The 21,622-nt window shown below is 38.3% G+C and overlaps 1 protein-coding gene and 1 pseudogene across 5 annotated transcripts in view; both read right to left on the minus strand.

Annotated features, from left to right (window-relative positions):
- The window catches only part of LOC113426379 (protocadherin beta-16-like), a 138,365-nt gene that overhangs the window by 8,596 nt on the left and 108,147 nt on the right, over positions 1-21,622 (minus strand). Inside the window, exon 1 of one of the 5 annotated variants that reach the window (XM_087960998.1) lies at positions 1,952-4,563. The exons of the other annotated variants lie outside the window; for them this stretch is intronic. Within the exon in view, the coding sequence (XP_087817124.1) occupies positions 1,952-4,369 (2,418 nt within the window). The 5' untranslated portion in view covers positions 4,370-4,563. Of the gene's footprint in view, positions 1-1,951; positions 4,564-21,622 lie in introns of those variants that run through there. 5 annotated transcript variants of the gene reach the window in all.
- On the minus strand, positions 10,897-11,734 carry LOC148131366 (uncharacterized; annotated as a pseudogene).

Raw genomic sequence — 21,622 nt, forward strand, 5'->3', positions numbered from 1 at the left:
GTCACCCCTAGTCTTTCTTTTCATTAAAGTTGACATACCCAAGTTTTTTGTTCCTGTCAACTGCCTAGACTGGTTTTCTTGACAATTTAGCAGAAGTGGCTTTGCCGTTGCCTCTTTCCTAGACATTAGACAGAGAGATTGGCCCAGGATCACCTTTTCTATCTTACTGTCTCAGAAAAGCAATTGCTTGTTATATTCCTTTCTTGGTTTGCATCCTCATCCCTCATCTTCTCTTTGCTTCCACCTTTCCAAGTATTCTCTAGAGAACTCGGTGTTGCATAATATGTCCAAAGGAGGACAATTTAAGGCTGTGGCTTGAGGGAGAATTGTGGATTTATTTGTTAAAGCAAGAAGCTTGGTCTGAATGCAAGCACTTGCATATAGGCAATTTTGTTTAAAACAAAATTATTTTCTTGTTAGTTCTTTTGCAGCATAATAATTTATAAACCTTCCTTTATGATCATGGTTAAAATAGCTTAGAGATTAGCCTTTTATGTACCTATGTAAGTGGGGGTGGGTGTAAGGAGAAAAGGAGGAGAGCGGGGAGTTCTACTCTTTCATCATTTCTCTAGGGAACAGGGTTTTGCTTCCTCAGTTGAGAAGACATTTGTTCCTCTCTAAGTAGCCCATTAAGTGATGAGGTTAGCCTCTAAATCAGGGGTAGTCAACCTTTTTATACCTACCGCCCACTTTTGTATCTCTGTTAGGAGTAAAGTTTTCTCTAACCGCCCACCGGTTCCACAGTAATGGTGATTTATGAAATAGGGGACAAAACCCCTACCGCCCACCATGAAAGCTGGAACACCCAGTAGGGAAATAGAAGGAAGGAAGACTACTTTCAAACTGCTCTAAGAAAATGTGCCTGGATGTCAAGTTTGCAATGGGAGGGAGATAAATAAAGGCTGACATTTTCTGTTCCTGTTTTCCAAAAATGGTTGAAGCCCCTTTCAAGTGACAAAGGCAATTAGGTGGTGTAAATCAACCCTCTATGATCATCCCTTTGGAATGAGTTACATATACAAAATGTACTGGCCATTCTTGGGAACTAATAATATCCAGTAAATAAGCCAATATGTTGGCATCCTGTCCCCATGTCTTTCCATGTTGCAAAAAAAATGCAATTTTTCACTCATTATCTCTGCATTATTCAAACCTTCAGCTATTTCATATCCCTTCTTTAGCTTTTTTATGGGTGTTATTTTGTGGTATTGTTTTCCTCTTTTTGACCATTTGTTTTTCATGTTTCTGGAAATTTTCACCTCATAGTTGCCCAAAACCTGACCAGATTAAGCATTACATTACTAGTATCACTCTCCACCAATCAAAGTTGAGCCTTGATCATAAGCTGCATTACAAAACCTTCTTTTTCTAATCAATGTAGTCAAACCTCATTTAAACAGTTTTTAATTCACTTTCCATCCATTCTCCCATTCTACCATCTGCAACATTTTAAACACCTTCAATTGCTTTCTTTCAAGAAAATTGTAGAGTTTTATTTTAAGGCATTTAAGAAACTTCTCACCCTCCCCCCAAGCTTCATGGAGATAAATACCCATGTAGAAACCAAAATACATGTAAACCCAATACAAATTTGTCAATATATCATCCTAAATAAACTAGTTCCCTGGAAATTCACAGTAAATATACTTTAGTACACAGCTGTGGTGGCACAGTGGTTAGAAATTGCAGGCTAATTCTGCCAATTGCCAGGTGTTCTATCCTGACCAGCTCAAGATTGACTCAGCCTTCCATCCTTCTGAGGTCAGAAAAATGATGATCCAAATTTTGGGGGGCAATATGCTGATTCTGTAAACTGCTTTGAGAGGGCTGCAAAGCACTGTGAAACAGTATAAAAGTGTTAATAGATAATCCTTCATTTTAAAAAATTAATTATTTCTGAGTCATTCAAACTATAGATTTATAACTTAATTATATTAATAATCATTCTCACCTGGGATATATGCTCTCTTTCCTCCAATTGATTAGGAAGATCATGGCAATCATTACGGATCTGTGGATTCAGCATACTTTTTGGATGCTCCATAGTAAAAACAGGAAAGAAAGGCCTAAGGAACTTGAACTCACTGCTCAGAGACCCATCAGCTAAGCACACTTCATAGCTGTAGGCCTGGGAAGATGTCCCAGAATTAGGATCTACACACTTGTCTTGCAAATTTGGTCCTTCAGGGAAATTTGATGCAGAACTTCCTATGAACTTCCTTTGCTTCTGAAACTTGGTTGCAATAAACACCATGACAGAAAGCAGAAAAATGGATGAGATGGCAACCAAGCAGATAATCAAATACATTGTTAGAGTATGATCTCCTTCTTGCAGGATTTCATCCTTAGGATTATCCATAATTTTCATATAAGGATCAGAGAAGCCGTCCACTAGAAGAATTCTTAGGGTCACAGAGGCAGACTGAGGAGGATGCCCATTATCCCTAACTACCACAATAAGAGTGTGTTTGAAACTGTCTCGGGTGTTCATTGGCCTCATGGTTTTTACCTCTCCGTTCTGAGTCCCAACAGCAAAGAGACTTGGATCTGTGGCCTTCAGCAACTGATAGGAAAGCCAAGAATTCTGCCCTGAATCTCTGTCCACTGCCACCACTTTGGTGACTAGGTAGCCTGTCTCTGCTCCCCGGGGAACCAGATCATTTGATGGAGAAGTGCTGTTCTGAAGGGGGCAGAGGATGAAGGGGACATTGTCATTTTCATCCATGATAAGAACTTGGACCATTGTTTCTGAGCTCAGTGGAGGGGAGCCCTTGTCTACAGCCCTCACCATCACCTGGAAATCCTGTATATCCTCGTAATCCACAGATCGAATGGCATACAAGTTCCCAGTTTCAGAGTTGATGGAGATGTAAGATGATGCAGGCTCTTCCCTGATCTTTCCAAACAAAAGAGAGTAGGTTACTTTGGCATTCTCTTCTGTGTCCACATCCACGGCATGGACTGATCCAATGAGCAGCCCTGGAATGTTGTTTTCTCGTAAGTGCAAATTGTAGAAACTTCTTTCAAACATTGGAGGGTTATCATTGACGTCTGAAAGTAGAATGCTAATAACTGTCACTGAAGTGAGTCTGGGAGAACCATGGTCGGTGGCTGTGATGGTGATGTTATATTGTGGCGTTTCTTCTCTGTCCAATGGCTGTTGAGTCACAAGCTGGTAGTAATTGTTCTTTGTGGGTTTTAGTTGAAAAGGTAGATTTGCATCGATGTTGCAGGTAGTTCTGGCATTATGTCCAGAATCTTCATCCTTGACACTGAATACAGCTAGCAGTGTTTCTGATGGAGAGTTTTCTGGTAGGGGATTGGTGATGGATGATATAGTTACCTCAGGGTAATTGTCATTTTCATCCTCAATATCAATAAGTACTTTGCAATATGCAGACAATCCCCCTCCATCTGTAGCTTTGATGTTGAGTTCATAATTGTGTTTTTCTTCATAATCAATGTTCCCTACAAGCATAATTTCCCCAGTATGATTGTTTAACCTGAATGATCGGAGTACTTCTGCTGGTGCTTGGCTAAAAGTGTAAATGATGTGAGCGTTGGATCCAATGTCTTTGTCAGTGGCTTCAACTTTAACAACCAATGAACCTGGATGACTATTTTCCATTAGCTGCACTTTATACATTGTTTGTTCAAACTGGGGCACATTATCATTGGTATCCAGAATATCAATAATTATCTGTGCTGTGCCAGTTCTCCTTGGGATCCCTCCATCCACAGCTTCCAGAGTGAGGATAAACTGAGGGATCACCTCGCGGTCTAATGGTTTTGCCAAAAGCAGTTCTGCGTATTTCCTGCCATCATTTTGACTTTGTACGTCCAGCTTAAAATATTCGTTTGGGCTAAGTATGTAGTTCTGGATAGCATTTTCCCCTTTGTCTAAATCATGGGCTGTCTCCAAAGGGAAACGCACATTTATGGGAGTCTGTTCAGGTATTTCAAAAAGGAATTGATTCTGAGAGAATGTCGGGGAATTATCATTGACATCTTCTACTTGAACTTCAATTCTGAACACTTGCAAAGGATTTTCCAATACAATTTCAAAGAACAGAATGCAAGGATCACTCAGACCACACAAAGCTTCTCGGTCAATTTTATCCCTCAATATTATATTCCCAGAATGAGGATCCAGCTGGAAATCCTGCCTGGAACTCTTAGAAATCAACTGTGCTCTGTGAGCAGAGAGCTCCTTCACATCTACTTTCAAATCTTTTAGAACATTTGCTACTATTGATCCAGCTTTCTTCCCCTCAGGCACTGAATAGCGGAATGGTGCACACAATATACCAGAGCTACATAGAGAAATAAAGAACAAGACCACTTGCCTGCTAGGAGGAGATATTTCCATTTTCTCAGCCTCTTTCTGGGAATATAATTCTTTGTAAAGCAGTCTCTACAATTTCTTTTAGATTTTTGTTCAGTATTTTTTGGTATTCATGCTTGGATATTTTCTTCAGAAATTTCTCAAGATTTAATTGAGAGCTGTTGCCTTTTGTTCTGAGATTCCTTTGTGTAATGACTAGATCATTCTGAAGTAAATGAATCTCTTTTTACTGTTTAGTGCAATAGCACCACCTTGTGTGTAAAGTAAAATGTAGCACTGAATTTATGAAACTTTTGAATAGAGCATTTATTTAAATCAAGGGTCTTCAAATTTGGCAAATTTAAGACTTGTGGACTTCAACTCCCAGAATTCCTGAACTAACATGACTGGAGGAAGAATTCTGGGAGTTGAAGTCCATAAGTCTTAAAGCTGTCAAGTTTGAAGACCCCTGATTTAAATTATAGAACAAAATTCTGTATCCAATCTGATAAACTGAACGATAATGTAGATTTTACGAATCGTTATATTAGAAGGGTCATGTTATGTCTATGGAATAGATATGAACCCAAACCATGCCCTCAAAAATGCCTTTAGGAATCTTACCATCAGTAGCATTTTATAGGGGAAAAAAGCAGACCACTTTCCTGGTGATCTCCATTCTTTTATTTGTAATCCAAAAGCAAAAGTGTATCAATTACAGAGATGAAAGTAATAGGCAGGTCTCCCTCTTTTTTTCTCCACAACCAGTTTAGCTTGCAGAGCAGAAATATATAAAAAAGCAGAACTTTTCAGATGAGGAATGCAGGTCAAAAAAGTATATGTAAGGAATTGGTTAGAGAACACCTAGCTGTTCTGAAAGAGCTCTAGGACTTAATAGTTTACACCCCAGGGTGCTAAAGAAGCTGGCAGACATTATCTCAGAACCACCAAATGAAATCTTTCAGAGTTCCTGGAACATAGGGGAACTGTCAGAGAACTGGAAGAGTATTTATGTGGTTCCAACATTTTAAAAAGTGAAAATGATGGACCCAGGAAACTACAGACCAATCACCCTGTTCTGTGTTCCAATATTATGAAAATTCTGGAAAAAGTAATCAAGCAGCATATTTGTGAGCACACAAAACTAATCTAGAAACCATAATGGGCTTATTAAGAACAGGTCATGTCAAATAAATCTTGCCTTCTTTGATAAAGTGACTAAATTAGTAGATCAAGAAAATGTTGTAGGTAGAGAATACTTAGATTTCAGCAAATGATATTTACTTTGGTAAACTAGACCATAACCTACTTCATGGTCAGATAGAACAACGTGGGATAGACAGTAGCACTCCAGATAGATTTGCAGTTAGCTGACCAACCACCCTCAATGTACGGTCCTCAATGGAACCTCATCTAGGTGGAGGGAAATATGCAGTGGGGACAATGGACAGCCATCTGTCTGAAATAGTATAGGGTTTTCTGTTCAAGCAGGGAGTTGAACTAGAAGACCTTGGATGTCCCTTCCAACTCTGTTACTCTATATTCTAAATTTGCATATGATCCAAAACTGGGAGAGTTTGCTGACACTTTAGAAGGTAGACTCAAGATTGAAAAGGAACTTGACATTGGGCCCTCTCCAATAAGATGCAGTTCAGTGATATAAAAGTAAGGTCCTGAACCTCAGCAGGAAAAGTCAGGTGCATAAGTTCAGAATTGGCAGTATATGGCTCAATAGAAGTACTTAAGATATGAGTCAGCATTATGCTGCAGCTACCATAAAAGCCAATGCAGTCCTGGACTGCATCAACAGGGGGATAGCATCAAGATCATAAGAAATGATAGGACCATTCTATACCACGCTGGTGAGGCCGCATTTGAATTGTGTCCAGTTCTGGTCAGCACAATACAAAAAAGATGCTGAAGCCCTGGAAAGAGCAACAAAGATAAGAGGTCTGAAGGCTTTGAATTGTTTACTTGGCTGGTTTTTTTGTTGTTGTTGTTTCTTGCATATTGAAATACACTTTTAAAAATTATTTTTGGCATTTGTTGCAAGATTTACTTCATTTTGAACCTTAGCTTTCCTCACTTGCAGATTCAGGCTATTTGTTGGTATTCTGTTTTAGTTTTATGCCCTCTTTTCGTTTTTTTAATACTTGTTTCTCAGTTTATCAGAAAGTTCTTTATGCAATCATGCTAGTTTCAACTGGGCTCTCTTTGTTGTTTTTTTCTCTGTAGCATCATGTTAGACTGGGCTTTTATAATCTCATTTTTCAGAGTTTCCCAAGCATCCTGGGTTGCTTTTCCTTCTAAGATTTCTATCTATGGAATCCTTCCTAATCTCTATCTAGTTTGTTGAAGTCAGCTCTCTTAAAGTCTGAGACAGCAGTTTGACTTTGTTTGATTACTTTTGCCCACATTATGTTGAATTCCAGTATGACATGGTCACTCTCCACCAAAGTTCCAACCTTATGATTCAATGAGAATATAAGATGAAATCAAAAAAGCAACATGCTGCAGAGGGATTATTTGGAATTGAACAGCAGAAGACAGAATTTGAAACTGAAGTTGAATTATATATAAATGATGGACATGTAATTATTAAAATATACAAACTTTTATTGAAATTTGGAATGGAAAAATAACAAGTGAAAACTTACGATAACATCAGCTAAGAACTTTGGATGCAACGTATTGATGGAAGAATGGGAAAATGTGATTGAAAGGACTAAAGCTTACATCATGCTAGTTTCAACTGGGCTCTCTTTGTTTTTTCTCTGTAGCATCATGTTAGACTGGGCTTTTATAATCTCATTTTTCAGAGTTTCCCAAGCATCCTGGGTTAAGTTTTTTTTTAAGTTTTACAACTTAAAAGAGAATGTTTATTAAATGATGTACAATCATTTAATAAACAATTTGTACAATTTGTACATCATTTAATAAACATTCTCTTTTAAGTATATGACTCTAGAAAAAATAGGTAGAATGTATTTATGTTGGAAACCAGAACTTTTCTTGCTGAGATTAATAGACAATTAGAAAAGAGCTATGGAAGATTACTTTTATACATGATCACTCTTGTGCAAAAATGGAAATAATTTGAAATACCCACATTGGAGAAATGGTTGATGAACATGACAGAATTAGCAGAGATGGCAAAATTAGTTTGTTTGATTAATTAGTGACTGGAAACTTCTTATGGGCTTTTTGCTGAAAAAAGAGAAAAATGAACTTATGGTCTATGAATTCTATCATTAGAAGGGGTAGCTTGCGGAAGGAAGGAAATTATGATGTAACCTTTGAGTCTGAGAGTAAAATATAAATATATGCATAACTGCTGTGAAGAAGATCAGAAGCCACTTTATTGTTTTTCTTTTTTTCCCCTCTCATTTTCACTATTCAGTATTTTTTCTTTATTTTCTCCCAATATTTACATGGTTTTATCCTGTTAAAAATTCTTTACAAAAAATTTTACACACACACACACAAACACACTTTCTGTGTGTGGGGGGGGGAGGGAAAGAATGACAACACCCAACATTAAATAATCATTTCAGTTTTTTAAAAATGGCTAAAATCACACAATTTCATGAGATTTTGATTTAACATTTAAGCTGAAGGGGCAATATGTGGATGATGCTAGTGAATTCTTTTTAACCCCTATTTAGTCTAAAGTTCTGAAAAAGGAAGGAAGGAAGGAAGGAAGGAAGGAAGGAAGGAAGGAAGGAAGGAAGGAAGGAAGGAAGGAAGGAAGGAAGGAAGGAAGGATCTTTGACAACTTTATTTCTGGTTGGGTAACTACCCTGTTCAGACCCAGTTCACAACTTAGGGGCTCTCCTGGACTCATGATTCCTGCAGGGCTCCCTGCACTCAGTCACTCAAGCCCTAGTCATGTCTTGCCTGGATTATTGCAATGTGCTTTACACAGAGCTACTTGTAAAGTAGAACAAAGAACTTGCTGGCTTGATACCATCAAAGCTGATATAAAGATGAACATCCAACAACTGAAAGAAGCTGTGCTTGAGAGGATAGCAGGGAGAGCACTTCCCTGTAAAGCCACCAAGAGTCAGACATGACTCTTGAAGTGCATTCAGAAGCTTCAACTGGTACAAAGTGTGGCAAACTCTTTGGGGCCCCTAGAATGGCCCTTGCTATACCACTGCTTCACAAGCCACACTGGGTGCAAGTTTGCCTCCGGGTGCAGTTCAAGAGTTATGAACTTTAAAACTCCATGGTATGAGTCCAGGTGACTTGATGAACTTTCAATTGTAAGGGATGTAAATTTAGGAAAGAAGATGGAGATTTTGCAAGAGGTCAGGTGTCTGACAGGTGCTACTGCCAGCAGAGACAAGAAGCGTATTCTCAAGATAGTCAAGAATGCCAGTAAGGAGTGTGATGTTGATGCTATTATACATCTTGGCACAAATGATCTGTCCCAAAAGGATGTATTTTCTGTGCAGAATGACTTCCAGAGCTTGGGGTATGAACTTAGTAGTACAGGTTGTAGGCTTATCTTTTCAGAGGTTTTACCAGTATACAATATAAGGAACAAAAAGGTAAAGGCCAGTGTGTAGCCAGAGTTTAATGTGTGGCTAAAGGAGTGGTGTAAAAGGGAAGGCTTTGATTTTATTAGTCATGATGTCTGCAGCTGGTCCAATGAAAAACTGTACAAAAGAGATGGTTTACATCCATCAAAGAAAGGGACTGAGTTACTTGGCATTACATTCACAGATTTTCTGGATAAACATTTAAACTGAACAGCGGGGACAGAGAATTAATTGACACATAATATTTCTGTCCCCAGCAATCTAAAATTAATAGGGTTATCAGTGCATGTAACATAGATGTTTGTGTGGGTAAGATTATCAACCTTGCTGTCAAGAAAACCAAGCATGTAATAGTGAGTGCCATACCATGTGCTCTGATCAAACAGCTGGCAAGAAAGTAGGGGCAGTCAGGGACAACACAGATTATGTAGACAGTAAACACAGGGTCAATCAAAATGAACTCAAATGTCTATACACCAATGCACAGAGTATGAGGAATAAACAGGATGAATTAGAAATTCAAGTAAATGAGGGTAAACATGATATTGTTGCCATTATGGAAACTTGGTGGGATGAAACCCACAAATAGAACATACAGCTAGAGGGATTTAAATTATTTAAAAGAAATAGACCAAATAAAAGAGGAGGTGGAATTGCACTATATATAAGAAATAACTACATCACAATAGAGCACAACAACAATGAAAATAATCTTGAATGCATTTGGGTCAATATTAAAAGGGGGGGAAATTACATTGCCATAGGTCTATAGGTCTATACTATAGGCCACCCAACCAAACAGAGGAAATCGATGAACTTTTTGCTAGTCAGCTAACTAAGGTATGTAGAAAGCACATCACAATAGTAATGGGGGATTTCAACCACTCTGACATCAACTGGGAGACAAACTCTGCATTAAGTGGAAGATCCAACAGGTTCCTAACAAACCTAGAAGACAACTTTGTTTCCCAAAAAGTAGAGAAGGGAACAAAGGGATCAGTCATATTGGACTTAATTCTCACTAATGGGGATGAAATGATAGAAGATGTTGAAGCTACATGAACCTTGAGGGCAAATGATTATGCAATATTGGAATTCAACATTATGCAAGCACAAGAAGTAAAACAAAGTCAAACTAGAGTTTTGGACTTTAAGAGAGCTAATTTCAATAAACTTAGACCTTAGGAAAGATTCCATGGATGAAAATCCTCAAGGGGAAAACAACTCAAGAAGCTTGGGAAATTTTGAAAAGTGAGATTATAAAAGCCCAGTCTAGCACAATACCAATGAAGAAGAAAAATAACAGCTCCCAAAAGAAACCAGCATGGCTGCATAAAGAACTCTCAGACAAAGTGAAAGACAAAAAGAACAAGTATAAAAAGTGAAAAGAGGGGCAAATAACTAAGGCGGAATATCAGCAAATAGCCCGAGCCTGTAAAGATGAAGTGAGAAAAGCTAAGGCCCAAAATGAACAAAGACTTGCGACAAAAGCAAAAAAATAACAAAAAAAAGCTTCTTCCAACATGTTAAAAACAAGAAAAAAGTCAAGGAAACAATTGTTCCATTGCTGGGAGAAAGTGGCAAGAAGATGACAAGCAACAGGGAGAAAGCTTAACTCATTTTTTGCATCTGTCTTTACACAAAGGGAAAAAACAGTCCAACCTATCAAAAACAGCACCACAAAAAACAGATTAGGAACACAAGTTAAAATAGAGAAGAAAATGGTAGGTGAACACCTGTCTACCCTAGATGAGGTCAAATCACCAGGACCAGATGGATTACACCCCAAGGTTCTGAAGGGGATTGGCAGACGAGATCTCAGACCACTGAACTATATCTTTCAAAAATCCTGGAGCACTGGGGAACTGACAGAGGACTGGAAGAGAGCTGATGTAGTTCCCATCTTCAAAAAAGGAAAAAAATAGATCTAGAAAACTACAGACATATCAGCCTGACCTCAATACCAGGGAAGATTCTGGAAAAGATAACCAAGCAATGAATCAGCGAACACCTAGAAGCAAACAAACTAAGAACCAAAAGCCAACATGGGTTTGTTAAAAACAGGTTATGCCAGGCTAATCTTATTGCATTCTTTGACAAAGTGACAAAATTAGTTGACCAGAGGAATGCTGTTGATATAATTTACTTGGACTTCAAAAAGGCATTTGATAAAGTAGACCTTAACCTAGTGCTAGATAAAGTAGAAAAATGTGGGTTAGACAGCATCACAACCAGATGGATTTGTAACTGGCTGACCAACTGCACTCAAAGTGTAGTCCTCAATGAAACTGTATCTACATGGAGGGAAGTATGCAGTGGAGTATCCCAAGGCTCTGTTTTAGGCCCAGTACTCTTCAACATTTTCATCAATGATTTGGACAAGGGGATAGAGAGGAACTCGTCAAATTTGCAGACCACACCAAGCTAGCAGCAATAGCCAACACACCAGAAGTTAGGCTTAAGATACAGAAGGATCTTGACAGATTTGAACATTGGGCGCTATCTAACAAAATGAAATTCAATGGTGAAAAAAGTACAGTTCTACATTTATGCAAGAAAAATCTAATGCACAGATACAGTATATGTGGTACCTTGCTCAATAGTAGTAACTGTGAGAAAGATCTCGGAGCCCTAGTGGACAACCATTTAAATATGAGCCAGCAGTGTGCAGCAGCTGCCAAAAAAGCCAACACAGTTCTAGGCTGCATAAACAGAGGGATAGAATCAAGATCATGTGAAGTGTTAATACCACTTTATAATGCCTTGGTAAGGCCACATTTGGAATACTGCATTCAGTTTTGGTCGCCACGATGTACAAAAGATGATGAGATTCTAGAAAGAATGCAAAGAAGAGCAACAAAGATGATTAGGGGTCTGGAGGCTAAAACATATGAAGAACGGTTGCAGGAACTGGGTATGTCTAGTCTAATGAAAAGAAGGACTAGGGGAGACATGATAGCAGTGTTCCAATATTTCAGGGACTGCCACAAAGAAGAGGGAGTCAAGCTATTCTCCAAAGCACCTGAGGGCAGGACAAGAAACAATGGGTGGAAACTAATCGAGGAGAGAAGCAACTTAGACAGAACAATTAATCAGTGGAACAACTTGCCTCCAGAAGTTGTGAATGCTCCAACACTGGAATTTTTTAAAAAGGTGTTGGATAACCATTTGTCTGAAGTGGTGTAGGGTTTTCTGCCTAGGCAGTGGGTTGGACAAGAAGACCTCCAAGGTCACTTTCAAGTTCCAAGTCTCCTCTTCTATTACCATCCCGCTAAGACAAACCTGCCCCTAACTTATGCCAGCAGAGGAGACCTATTGCAGATCCCATTGGTCGAGGAACTTTGACTGGTGGGATCCAGAAGAAGAGCCTTCCCTGCTGTAGCCTCTGGAACATCCTGCCTACCTGAGTTAGTTAGTTTTATCCTCCCACAAGAGCTGAAGACTTGGCTCTGCTGGTTGGCTTAGGGTCCCACTGGAGGTGGCTACTGAACTAACTAGCTGACCCCACTTCTCCCCTGCTCTCCATCCACTCATTTTTAATTCATATTACTTTACTTTTCTTTATTTTTATTTTTTTCATTGCTCTGCTACTGTTCATTTTTTATAATTTTCTCTGCTTTCCTGTTCTAAGCCCCAGCGATATGGACAGCAAATAAATTTAACAAACAAATAAATATCCAGCACTCTTACCCAGGGCAACCTGCAATTGAGACAGACATTGGCTTCCTCTCTTTCTTGTCACCTAAAATATCAATGTCTATGATAGGATTGCCCAATGAGAATCAGCTCAGGTTATTATGTTTACCATGTACATGGATACATTGATATATTACAATTTGCATCAGGTCCCATGCATCCTGAAGAGCATGTTAGGGATTTATGGTTCGGTAAGGGAATAGCTAGTGGACAGACCTAGGTCAGTTTTAGATTGGAAAACCAATGCACCTTAATGTTATAATGGTTTGACAGAATCACTGGATGTATCAGATTGGTTTCCTGAATACTGCTGGGAGATCTATATCTTGAATCTCAGCAATATTGTTGAACATGTTTCATTGGCAAAGGCATCATTCAGTATTTTCAACTATGCAAATTATAATTAATCAAAAAGATACTTTTAACACCTCCCTTATACTACAACAAACAATTGATCATTTATTGCAGCTGAACCTGCACAACTCCAGCAAAGTTTTCCAACCTCTTACATTTTGAATCTGAGAGTTTTATAGAGAAAGCTTGTTTCAAATCTATCCTGCCATTAGGTTTGTTATATTCAATATCATTATTTACCTTAATAGCTACTGCTTCAACATTCCACACACCCTTCCCATTGTTTATTTTTATTTCTGGATCAGTAAAACAAAACTGAATTTAGCCAATCATAGATTGATTGGTGAAGATGATAATATCATTAATCACATGATACATATTTTTGAATACATGTTTCAGATGTCCCTTCTGATGTGATATCAATATTAATATTTAAGCCTTAAGGGAACCCTTTGTTAAAGTTCTGAAGTTTGCAGATGATACAGATACAGATTATCAGAGTTGGAAGGGATCTTGTAGGTCATCTAGTCCAACCCCCCCAAGCAGACCCTACACCATTTTTGACAGATGACAGTCCAGTCTCTTCTTGAAAGATTCCAGCTATGAAGCTCCCACAACTTCTGAAGGCAAGCTATCCCACTGGTTGATTGTTCTCACTGTCAGAAAATTTCTCCTTATTCCAGGTTGAATCTCTCCTTGACCCATTTCAACCCATTATTCCATGTCTGGCCTTAGGTGCTTTGGAAAATAGCTTGATCTCCTCCTTTCTGTGGCAGCCTCTCAAATATTGGAACACTGCTATCATGCTCCCCTGGTCCTTCTCTTCACTAGACTGGCCATGCCCAATCCAGTTCCTGCAACTGTTCATCATCTTGATTGCTCTTCTCTGCACTCTTTCTAGAGTCTCAACATATTTTTTATAGTGTGGTGACCAAAACTAGATGCAGTACTCCAGGCGCGGTCTTACTATGGCTTTATAAAGTGGTATTAGTACCTCACTTGATCTTGATTGTATCCCTCCGTTAATGTAACTTAGGATTGCACTGGCTTTTTTTGGCTGCTGCCGCACACTGTTGGCTCATATTATATTGGTTGTCCACTAAGACAGTGATCCCCAACCTTTTTTACGCCGTGGCCCGGTTCCGGCATCAGCTGGGCGCTGCGGCCCGGTACCAGCATCAGCTGGGCGCCGCCATCTTTTTTTGATGAAAAGTGCTTCCGGTGACCTCACCGGAAGCACTTTTTCATCAAAAAGATGGTGGGCGCTCGGTGAGCTTTCCGGGTAGAAATGGCTTTCACCGGAAAAGCTCACTAAGCGCTGGCGCCGCTATCTTTTTTGATGAAAACATGCTTCCGGTGAGCTTTCTACCGGAAAAGCTCACCGGAAGCACTTTTTCATCAAAAAAAGATAGCGGCGCCCAGCAAGCCAGCGGCCCGGTAGGACCTGTTCCGTGGACCGGTACCGGTCCGCGGACCGGTGGTTGGGGACCCCTGCACTAAGACTTCAAGATTCCTCTCAGAGTTACTGCTGTTAAGTCTGGTTTCACCCAGTCTATATGTGTACTTTGGGTTTTTCTTGCCTAAGTGTAGGACTTTACTTTTCTCTACATTGAATTTTATTTTGTTAGATAGGGCCCAGTGTTCATGTCTATCAAGATCCATTTGGATCTTGAGCCTATCTTCTCAGGTGTTAGCTATTCCTGCCAGCTAAATTCCCCTTCTATTCCCTCATCTAGGTCGTGTATGAAGATATTGGAGAGCACTGGGCCTAAGACAGGACTTTGTGGTACCCTACTACTTACTTCCCTACATGTAGATGTAGTACCATTAAGTAATAGTTTGTCAGCCTGTTTCAAATCCATCTGATGGTGATGCTATCTATCCCACTTTTTTCTAGCTTACCAAGAAGTAAGTTGTGGTCCACTTTGTTGAATGCCTTGCTGAAGTCTAAATCTGAAGTCTGATACAATGATTGTTAGACACATTTGAGATGGTGATGAGTCTGGATGTAGGCTGGTTGTTGAAAAATTGGCCCTGTGATGCAGCTGTAACAATCTGGAACTGAACATGTTTAAAACTATAGAGATGAGAATGGATTTTAGAAGGAGCTCTTCTATTCTACTGCCTCTTACCACATTAGACAGCACAGTATCAACAATAGAGTCCTTCAAATTTTTGGGTTCTATAATCTCCCAGGATTTGAAATGGACACAACATTAAAACCACCATTAAAAAGGCACAACAAAGAATGTTCTTCCTGCATCAACTTGGGAACTTCAGACAGCCTCAAGAGCTGCTGATACAGTTTTACAAACAAATTATTGAGTTGGTTATTCCTACTTTTGTAGCTGTACAGCAACCAAACAGGATGGGTACAGACTCCAAAGGAAAAGCAATTGCAACCATACTGCCTTCCATAGAAGACCTGTGTTAGGGTTTGGGGATTAACCCCTAGAAGAGTATTGCAGCAGTAGTCAAACCAGGAAGGGCCCCAGAGTATACACACACTGAACACAAACACTGTTTGTAGTTTAAATAGTTTTTAATCCAGTTAGAGTTTAAGCATTGTCATTCAGTCCATTAAGTCATTCACAGTATTTCCATCCAGTAAGACTCACTAGTATAGTCCAAGTTAAGAGTCCTTGCAATATCTTTATCAGCCGATAAAGATATCTTCTCCTCCTCCGGTTTCACTCTCCAGAGAAACAAACGCTGGATATTCAGTAGAATTACGCAGTAAATCAGCAAACAGTAGCAAACAATAACAGTTCAGTCACAGGCACTCACAGTCAGTAATCACAGTTAGTCGCAGCAGCACACAGTTACAGTAACACACAGTAAGTCGCAGCAGCACACAGTTACAGCCAGTAAGCTTTCCAGCTTCTAATGCTTCCTTATATTGTAACTTCTAACCGCACCCTTAATCGGCTAATTGCCTGCTGCATTGTGCTTAAAGTGATAAGCACTTAAACCATGATATCTAAGTTTTATATATTTATTCACCCAAACCATATTTGGTATCAATGTTATACCTAACATACTCCCTTTTGGGTGAAATAAATATATAATACCTTACAATCTAATCCCATATTTTCACAACTCTCCTGGTGCTTACTGGCACCTTGGGCTTTAGTAAAATTATCAGCTAAATTGTCCTCCGACATACAGTACTCTAGCTGAATCATCTTACTTCTTACAGATTGTCTCACGTTTAGGTATCTTAGATCTGTATGCTTGCTCCTTGTTTTTACTCCAATATTTGTGGCCATTTGAATTGCTGCCTGATTATCTTCATGTATAATTATAGGATAATCTACTGTTATACCTATATCAATTAACATTTGTTTATACATTATTAATTCTGTACATAACAATGATAAACAGGAGAATTCTGCCTCCATAGTAGACAAACTTATATGCTGTTGTCTTATTGACTTCCAGCCTATTAATGTCTTACCCAGCATTATGGCTGTTCCTGAAGTCGACTTTCTAGTGTCTCTTTCTGATGCAAAGCTAGCATCTGCATATGCACTTAGAATTAAATCACCCTTTGGTTCTAAATACAATGAATAATTCATTGTCTTTTTAAGATATCTTAATATCCTCTTAGCTGCAATCCAGTGTCTTTCACATGGTGCAGAATTGAATCTAGCCAACTGATTCACGCAGTACGATATATCTGGTCTAGACCAATTACTAATATAACTCAAACTACCAATTAAAGATTGATAAATCACCTTATCAAACTCAGGGCTTTGTTCATCAGTGTTGCTAAACTCCTGACTCATTGGAGTCTTAGCCGGCTTACAAAGCTCCATCTTGTAATCTTTTAGCAATTTGCTTATCTTATCTTCCTGAGATATCTTAAAACCTTTCCGTGTTTTCTTTATATTCAAACCGAGATACTTCTTTATCTCCCCTAATTGCTTGATCTTTATTCTCTTTCCTAATGATGCTATTATTTTATTTGCTTCATCATTAGTTTCAGTAATCAAAGCAATGTCATCTGTGAATAGTAATAATAATGATACTTTCCCATTTGTCTCCCTCTTAAACAGACATGGATCGGCTAAACCAGCTTTAAATCCTATATTGTCTAGTTCCTTTACAATATACTGGTTCCATTCATAGCCTGATTGTTTAAGACCATAGAGGCTTTTCTTTAACAACCAACAATCATTATTATCCTTATTTTCACTTTTAATACCAACAGGTTTTTTCATATAAATAATATGTTTTAATGGGGCGTGCAAGTAAGCAGTTTCCACATCTAGATGGTTAACTATATAGTTTTTACTAGCTGCCCACACTAAAGCTGCTCTCAAGGTTGCTGCCTTAAGACTAGGTGCAAACACCTCATCATAGTCATTAGCATTCTGCCTAAAACCTTGGGCTACTAACCTTGCCTTATGGATTAAATTACCATCCTTATCTGTTTTTACCTTAAATATCCATTTGCAGCCAATGGATTTCTTTCCTACAGGTAATTTGGCATTCTCATACACCTTCATATCACTTAATGAATTCAGTTCCTTATTCATTGCTGCATACCATCTTTCTTTTTCCTTATTAGGATACTTTTTAATTTCTTCTACAGAATTAGGAACTTGATTAATCTGGCACACTGTGTTAGCCTGGTACCTATCAGGCGGTCTAGATACACGTGTAGTTCTTCTGGGAATTACAGGGCTTACAGGAGGACTTTGTTGAACTACTACCTGTTCATCTTCCTCATCCTGTTCAGCTATTGAATCTGTTTCTTCCTTTATGGGCACTATTTCATCCTGTATTTGTCTCTTTACTTTATTTTTAAAGTTACAGGGATAACTAATGGAATTTCTATAGGATTCAATAATTACATCTTTATTGGTATCCTGTTCTAATTTCTCCCATCCTTCATGTTCTAGAAATTGGGCACTAGCACTACATAACACTTTAGATGTGCCTTTCTCCCAAAATCTATATGCCCTATGGTTTGCCTGATAACCAACGAAGAAAAATCTTTTAGCTCTATGTTGCCCTTTTTTCTGAGTTGTGCAGGAATATGCACCCATGCTGGTGCACCAAATGTGTGCAGGTAACTTAGGTCAGGTTTCCTGCCATGCCACCTGGTAAATGGTATTTCACCTGTTGTTGTATTAACAACGTTGTTCAATATGTTATTAGCACACATTGTAGCCTCCCCCCACAAAGAATCAGGTAACCCAGAATCATTTAACATTGTTCTAACCATTGCCTGTAGTGTTTGGCCTCTTCTTTCAATAAAAGCGTTATGTTCTGGCCTGTATGGAGCAGACTTCTTATGCTCTATTCCAGCTACCTTAAGTCTGTTCTGGAATTTGTTATTAATAAATTCCGTACCATTATCTGTCACCAGGGTTATCAGTTGACGTTTAGACTTTCTTTCAGCAAACCTAAGCCAATTGAAAAATGTTGATATGTTTCAGTTTTGCTTTTCATTAAATAGCAAAACCCATATCTAGAATAATGGTCCATAATGCTCAGTATATATCTAGCACCTCCCATACTGGGTTTCTTTGGACCTATTATGTCTGCAAATACTACTTCTAAAGGTTCTTTTGTTTTGAAACCATTTAGCCTATTTGCAGGCAATACCTTGCTCTTATCTTCACAGCAAACATTACAACGCAAATATTTATCACAAGGTTTTAACCTTATTCCTTCAGATAACTCAACTGTACGTTTTAGCATTTTAAAATTTACATGCCCCAAACGCCTATGCAATAAATGGATACATTCTTCATGAGGCTTTATATTATTAAATACAGTTTGAGCCTCCCTTTCTTACTATTATCTAATACATATAATGTTCCATTTAAAGCTGCAGTTACCCTTTTGTTATCTTTTTCAATTATGCAATTATTATCTTTAAAAGTAATTACATAACCTAATTTATCTAATACCCTTACTGAAAGCAAATTAAACTTTAGTTGCGGTACATACAACATTTTTATATCCTGGTTTATGTACGGACAACGTGCAAAACCTTGACCTTTCGCTTTCAGGTTCCAGCCATTAGGCAAGAGATATATGTTGAGAACTTGTAGACATTTTTATAAATTTTGTCTTATCTCTTGTGATGCAGTGGGATGCGCCACTGTCAATCACCCATAGATTATTCTTCACATCAGAGTTGCTAAACATGGCTAGTTCAAATGCTTTCTTTGGCTTTTTTACATTCTGGCTTTTTCTCTTTTTGCAGAATCTTGCCAAATGTCCTCTGCCTCCACAATTAAAACACTTTTTAATTGTGTATGCCGTCGAAGATAAATTCTCTTCTTCCAGGTGCTTTACTTTGCTTTGCTGGTTTCTTTCAAACTTTGAAGATAATTTCTCTTCTTTCTTATCTTCTCTCAGCTCGTCACGCTCACGCCTTCTTCTGGCTTCTTCTAGTAGCCTGCCTGTTATATCGGTTAATGAGAGGCTATCCTTAGGCAATACTTCCAACGAAGTTACATAGTCATCATAGCTTTGATCTAATGAAGATAATATTATATAGACTTGTTGCAGTTCATTAAATATAAGCTCTTTTTCTTGCAAATCTTGAAAAATGCTCTTCATACAGTTTAAATGAACTAACATATCTCCATTCCTCTGAAGATGCGTTCGAAAAAGCTTCCGTGTAAGATTTATATGTGCTCCTACACTGTCCCGAACATAAATCTTCCTGAGGTTCTCCCAGCAGTTTGCAGCATTTTCTTCTCCACGAATATGGACAAGCTGCTGATCACAGAAGTCAGTCTATGATGCATAAAGCCTGCTCATTCTTCAGTTTAAAGTCTTGTAACTTTTCTTTATCATCATCATTAGCAGGATCCCATCTACTCACATCTGGTGGGTTTGCTATAATGTCCCACAAACCTTCTCTGCGTGAAGTAAACTACATTTCATTGACCATGAAACATAGTTTGTTCCATCCAGCCTGGATATCATGGACAGTTGTGACAAATTTACTTGTGCCATTACTCTTCAGATATTTTGACTATTTTAAACTAATTAAAACAGTTTGTTTTTACAGTAATGTGCAACTCACACCAACTCTCTCTGCTATATCCTGGTTAGTTAGACTATGCTGCTGGGCCCATAACCAATGTTAGGGTTTGGGGATTAACCCCTAGAAGAGTATTGCAGCAGTAGTCAAACCAGGAAGGGCCCCAGAGTATACACACACTGAACACAAACACTGTTTGTAGTTTAAATAGTTTTTAATCCAGTTAGAGTTTAAGCATTGTCATTCAGTCCATTAAGTCATTCACAGTATTTCCATCCAGTAAGACTCACTAGTATAGTCCAAGTTAAGAGTCCTTGCAATATCTTTATCAGCCGATAAAGATATCTTCTCCTCCTCCGGTTTCACTCTCCAGAGAAACAAACGCTGGATATTCAGTAGAATTACGCAGTAAATCAGCAAACAGTAGCAAACAATAACAGTTCAGTCACAGGCACTCACAGTCAGTAATCACAGTTAGTCGCAGCAGCACACAGTTACAGTAACACACAGTAAGTCGCAGCAGCACACAGTTACAGCCAGTAAGCTTTCCAGCTTCTAATGCTTCCTTATATTGTAACTTCTAACCGCACCCTTAATCGGCTAATTGCCTGCTGCATTGTGCTTAAAGTGATAAGCACTTAAACCATGATATCTAAGTTTTATATATTTATTCACCCAAACCATATTTGGTATCAATGTTATACCTAACAACCTGTATATTGCATGGGCGAGAAGGAGGGCTGAGAAGATATCTGCATACCACTTATAATCTGAACATAAAATGTTTCAACTCTTCTCCCTGGGATATCAATTGTTTGTTACATTCCTTCCTGGGTGTATGACCACATCTTCTCTTTCTTTGCATCTTTCCAAGTAGCCTATGCATAAAGTGTCCAAAGAAGAATAATTTAAGCTGGTAATCTGTGCCTTAAGTGAAAACTGTTCATTAATTTAACAAAGCATGAAAAAGCATCTATATGCAGCACTTGCAAACAGATTTAAAACAAACATTTCCATCCTTGTTAGTCCTTTGACAACAACTTATAAACCTTCATTTACTATCATGGTTAAAATACCTTAGATATTTGCCTTGTATGATACAAGTTTGTACCTATGGAATTTGGGATGGGTGGAAGGAGGAGGTGGGGGAAAAAAACTATTTTTCCTAATGCACTAGAAAAATGTGCCTAGAAGTCATTTTGCAACCATCCAGTAAATATCCCAGTATCTTGGCATCCTGTCCCCACATCTTTCCATACTGGAAAAGGTAATTAAAAAAAGACTTTTTAAAACAATGCAATAATTGTAGAAGGAATGGTGATCTCTACTATAAACTAAATCTTAAAGCCAATCCTTGGTTCCTCAACAAATAACAAAATAGTTGCTCAGGAATAACAAAAAAAAAAAAAAAAAAAAATAAAAAGAAAAAGGCAGATAATTTTGCATTTTTTTTCCCTTTTTTTTTGCGCCATTAAAAAAAAAAAAAAAAAAAAAAAAAAAAAAAAAAAAAAAAGGGAGAATTTTTTTTTTTTTTTTTTTTCTTTTTTTTTGCACCATTAATTTCAACCTGCTCAGATATATCTTGGGGTCCAGAAGAAGTCCAGTGGTTGCCTGTGATGTTAGCATCTCCCACCGAAAAGACAGTTTGTCAGTGTACTGATTTTCCTATCAACTATGCTGAAAAGTTCAGGC

The sequence above is a fragment of the Notechis scutatus genome, chromosome 3 (genome assembly GCF_049901735.1).
Source record: "Notechis scutatus isolate UNSWTSFEM ecotype Mainland chromosome 3, rNotScu1.2, whole genome shotgun sequence".
NCBI lineage: Eukaryota > Metazoa > Chordata > Lepidosauria > Squamata > Elapidae > Notechis > Notechis scutatus.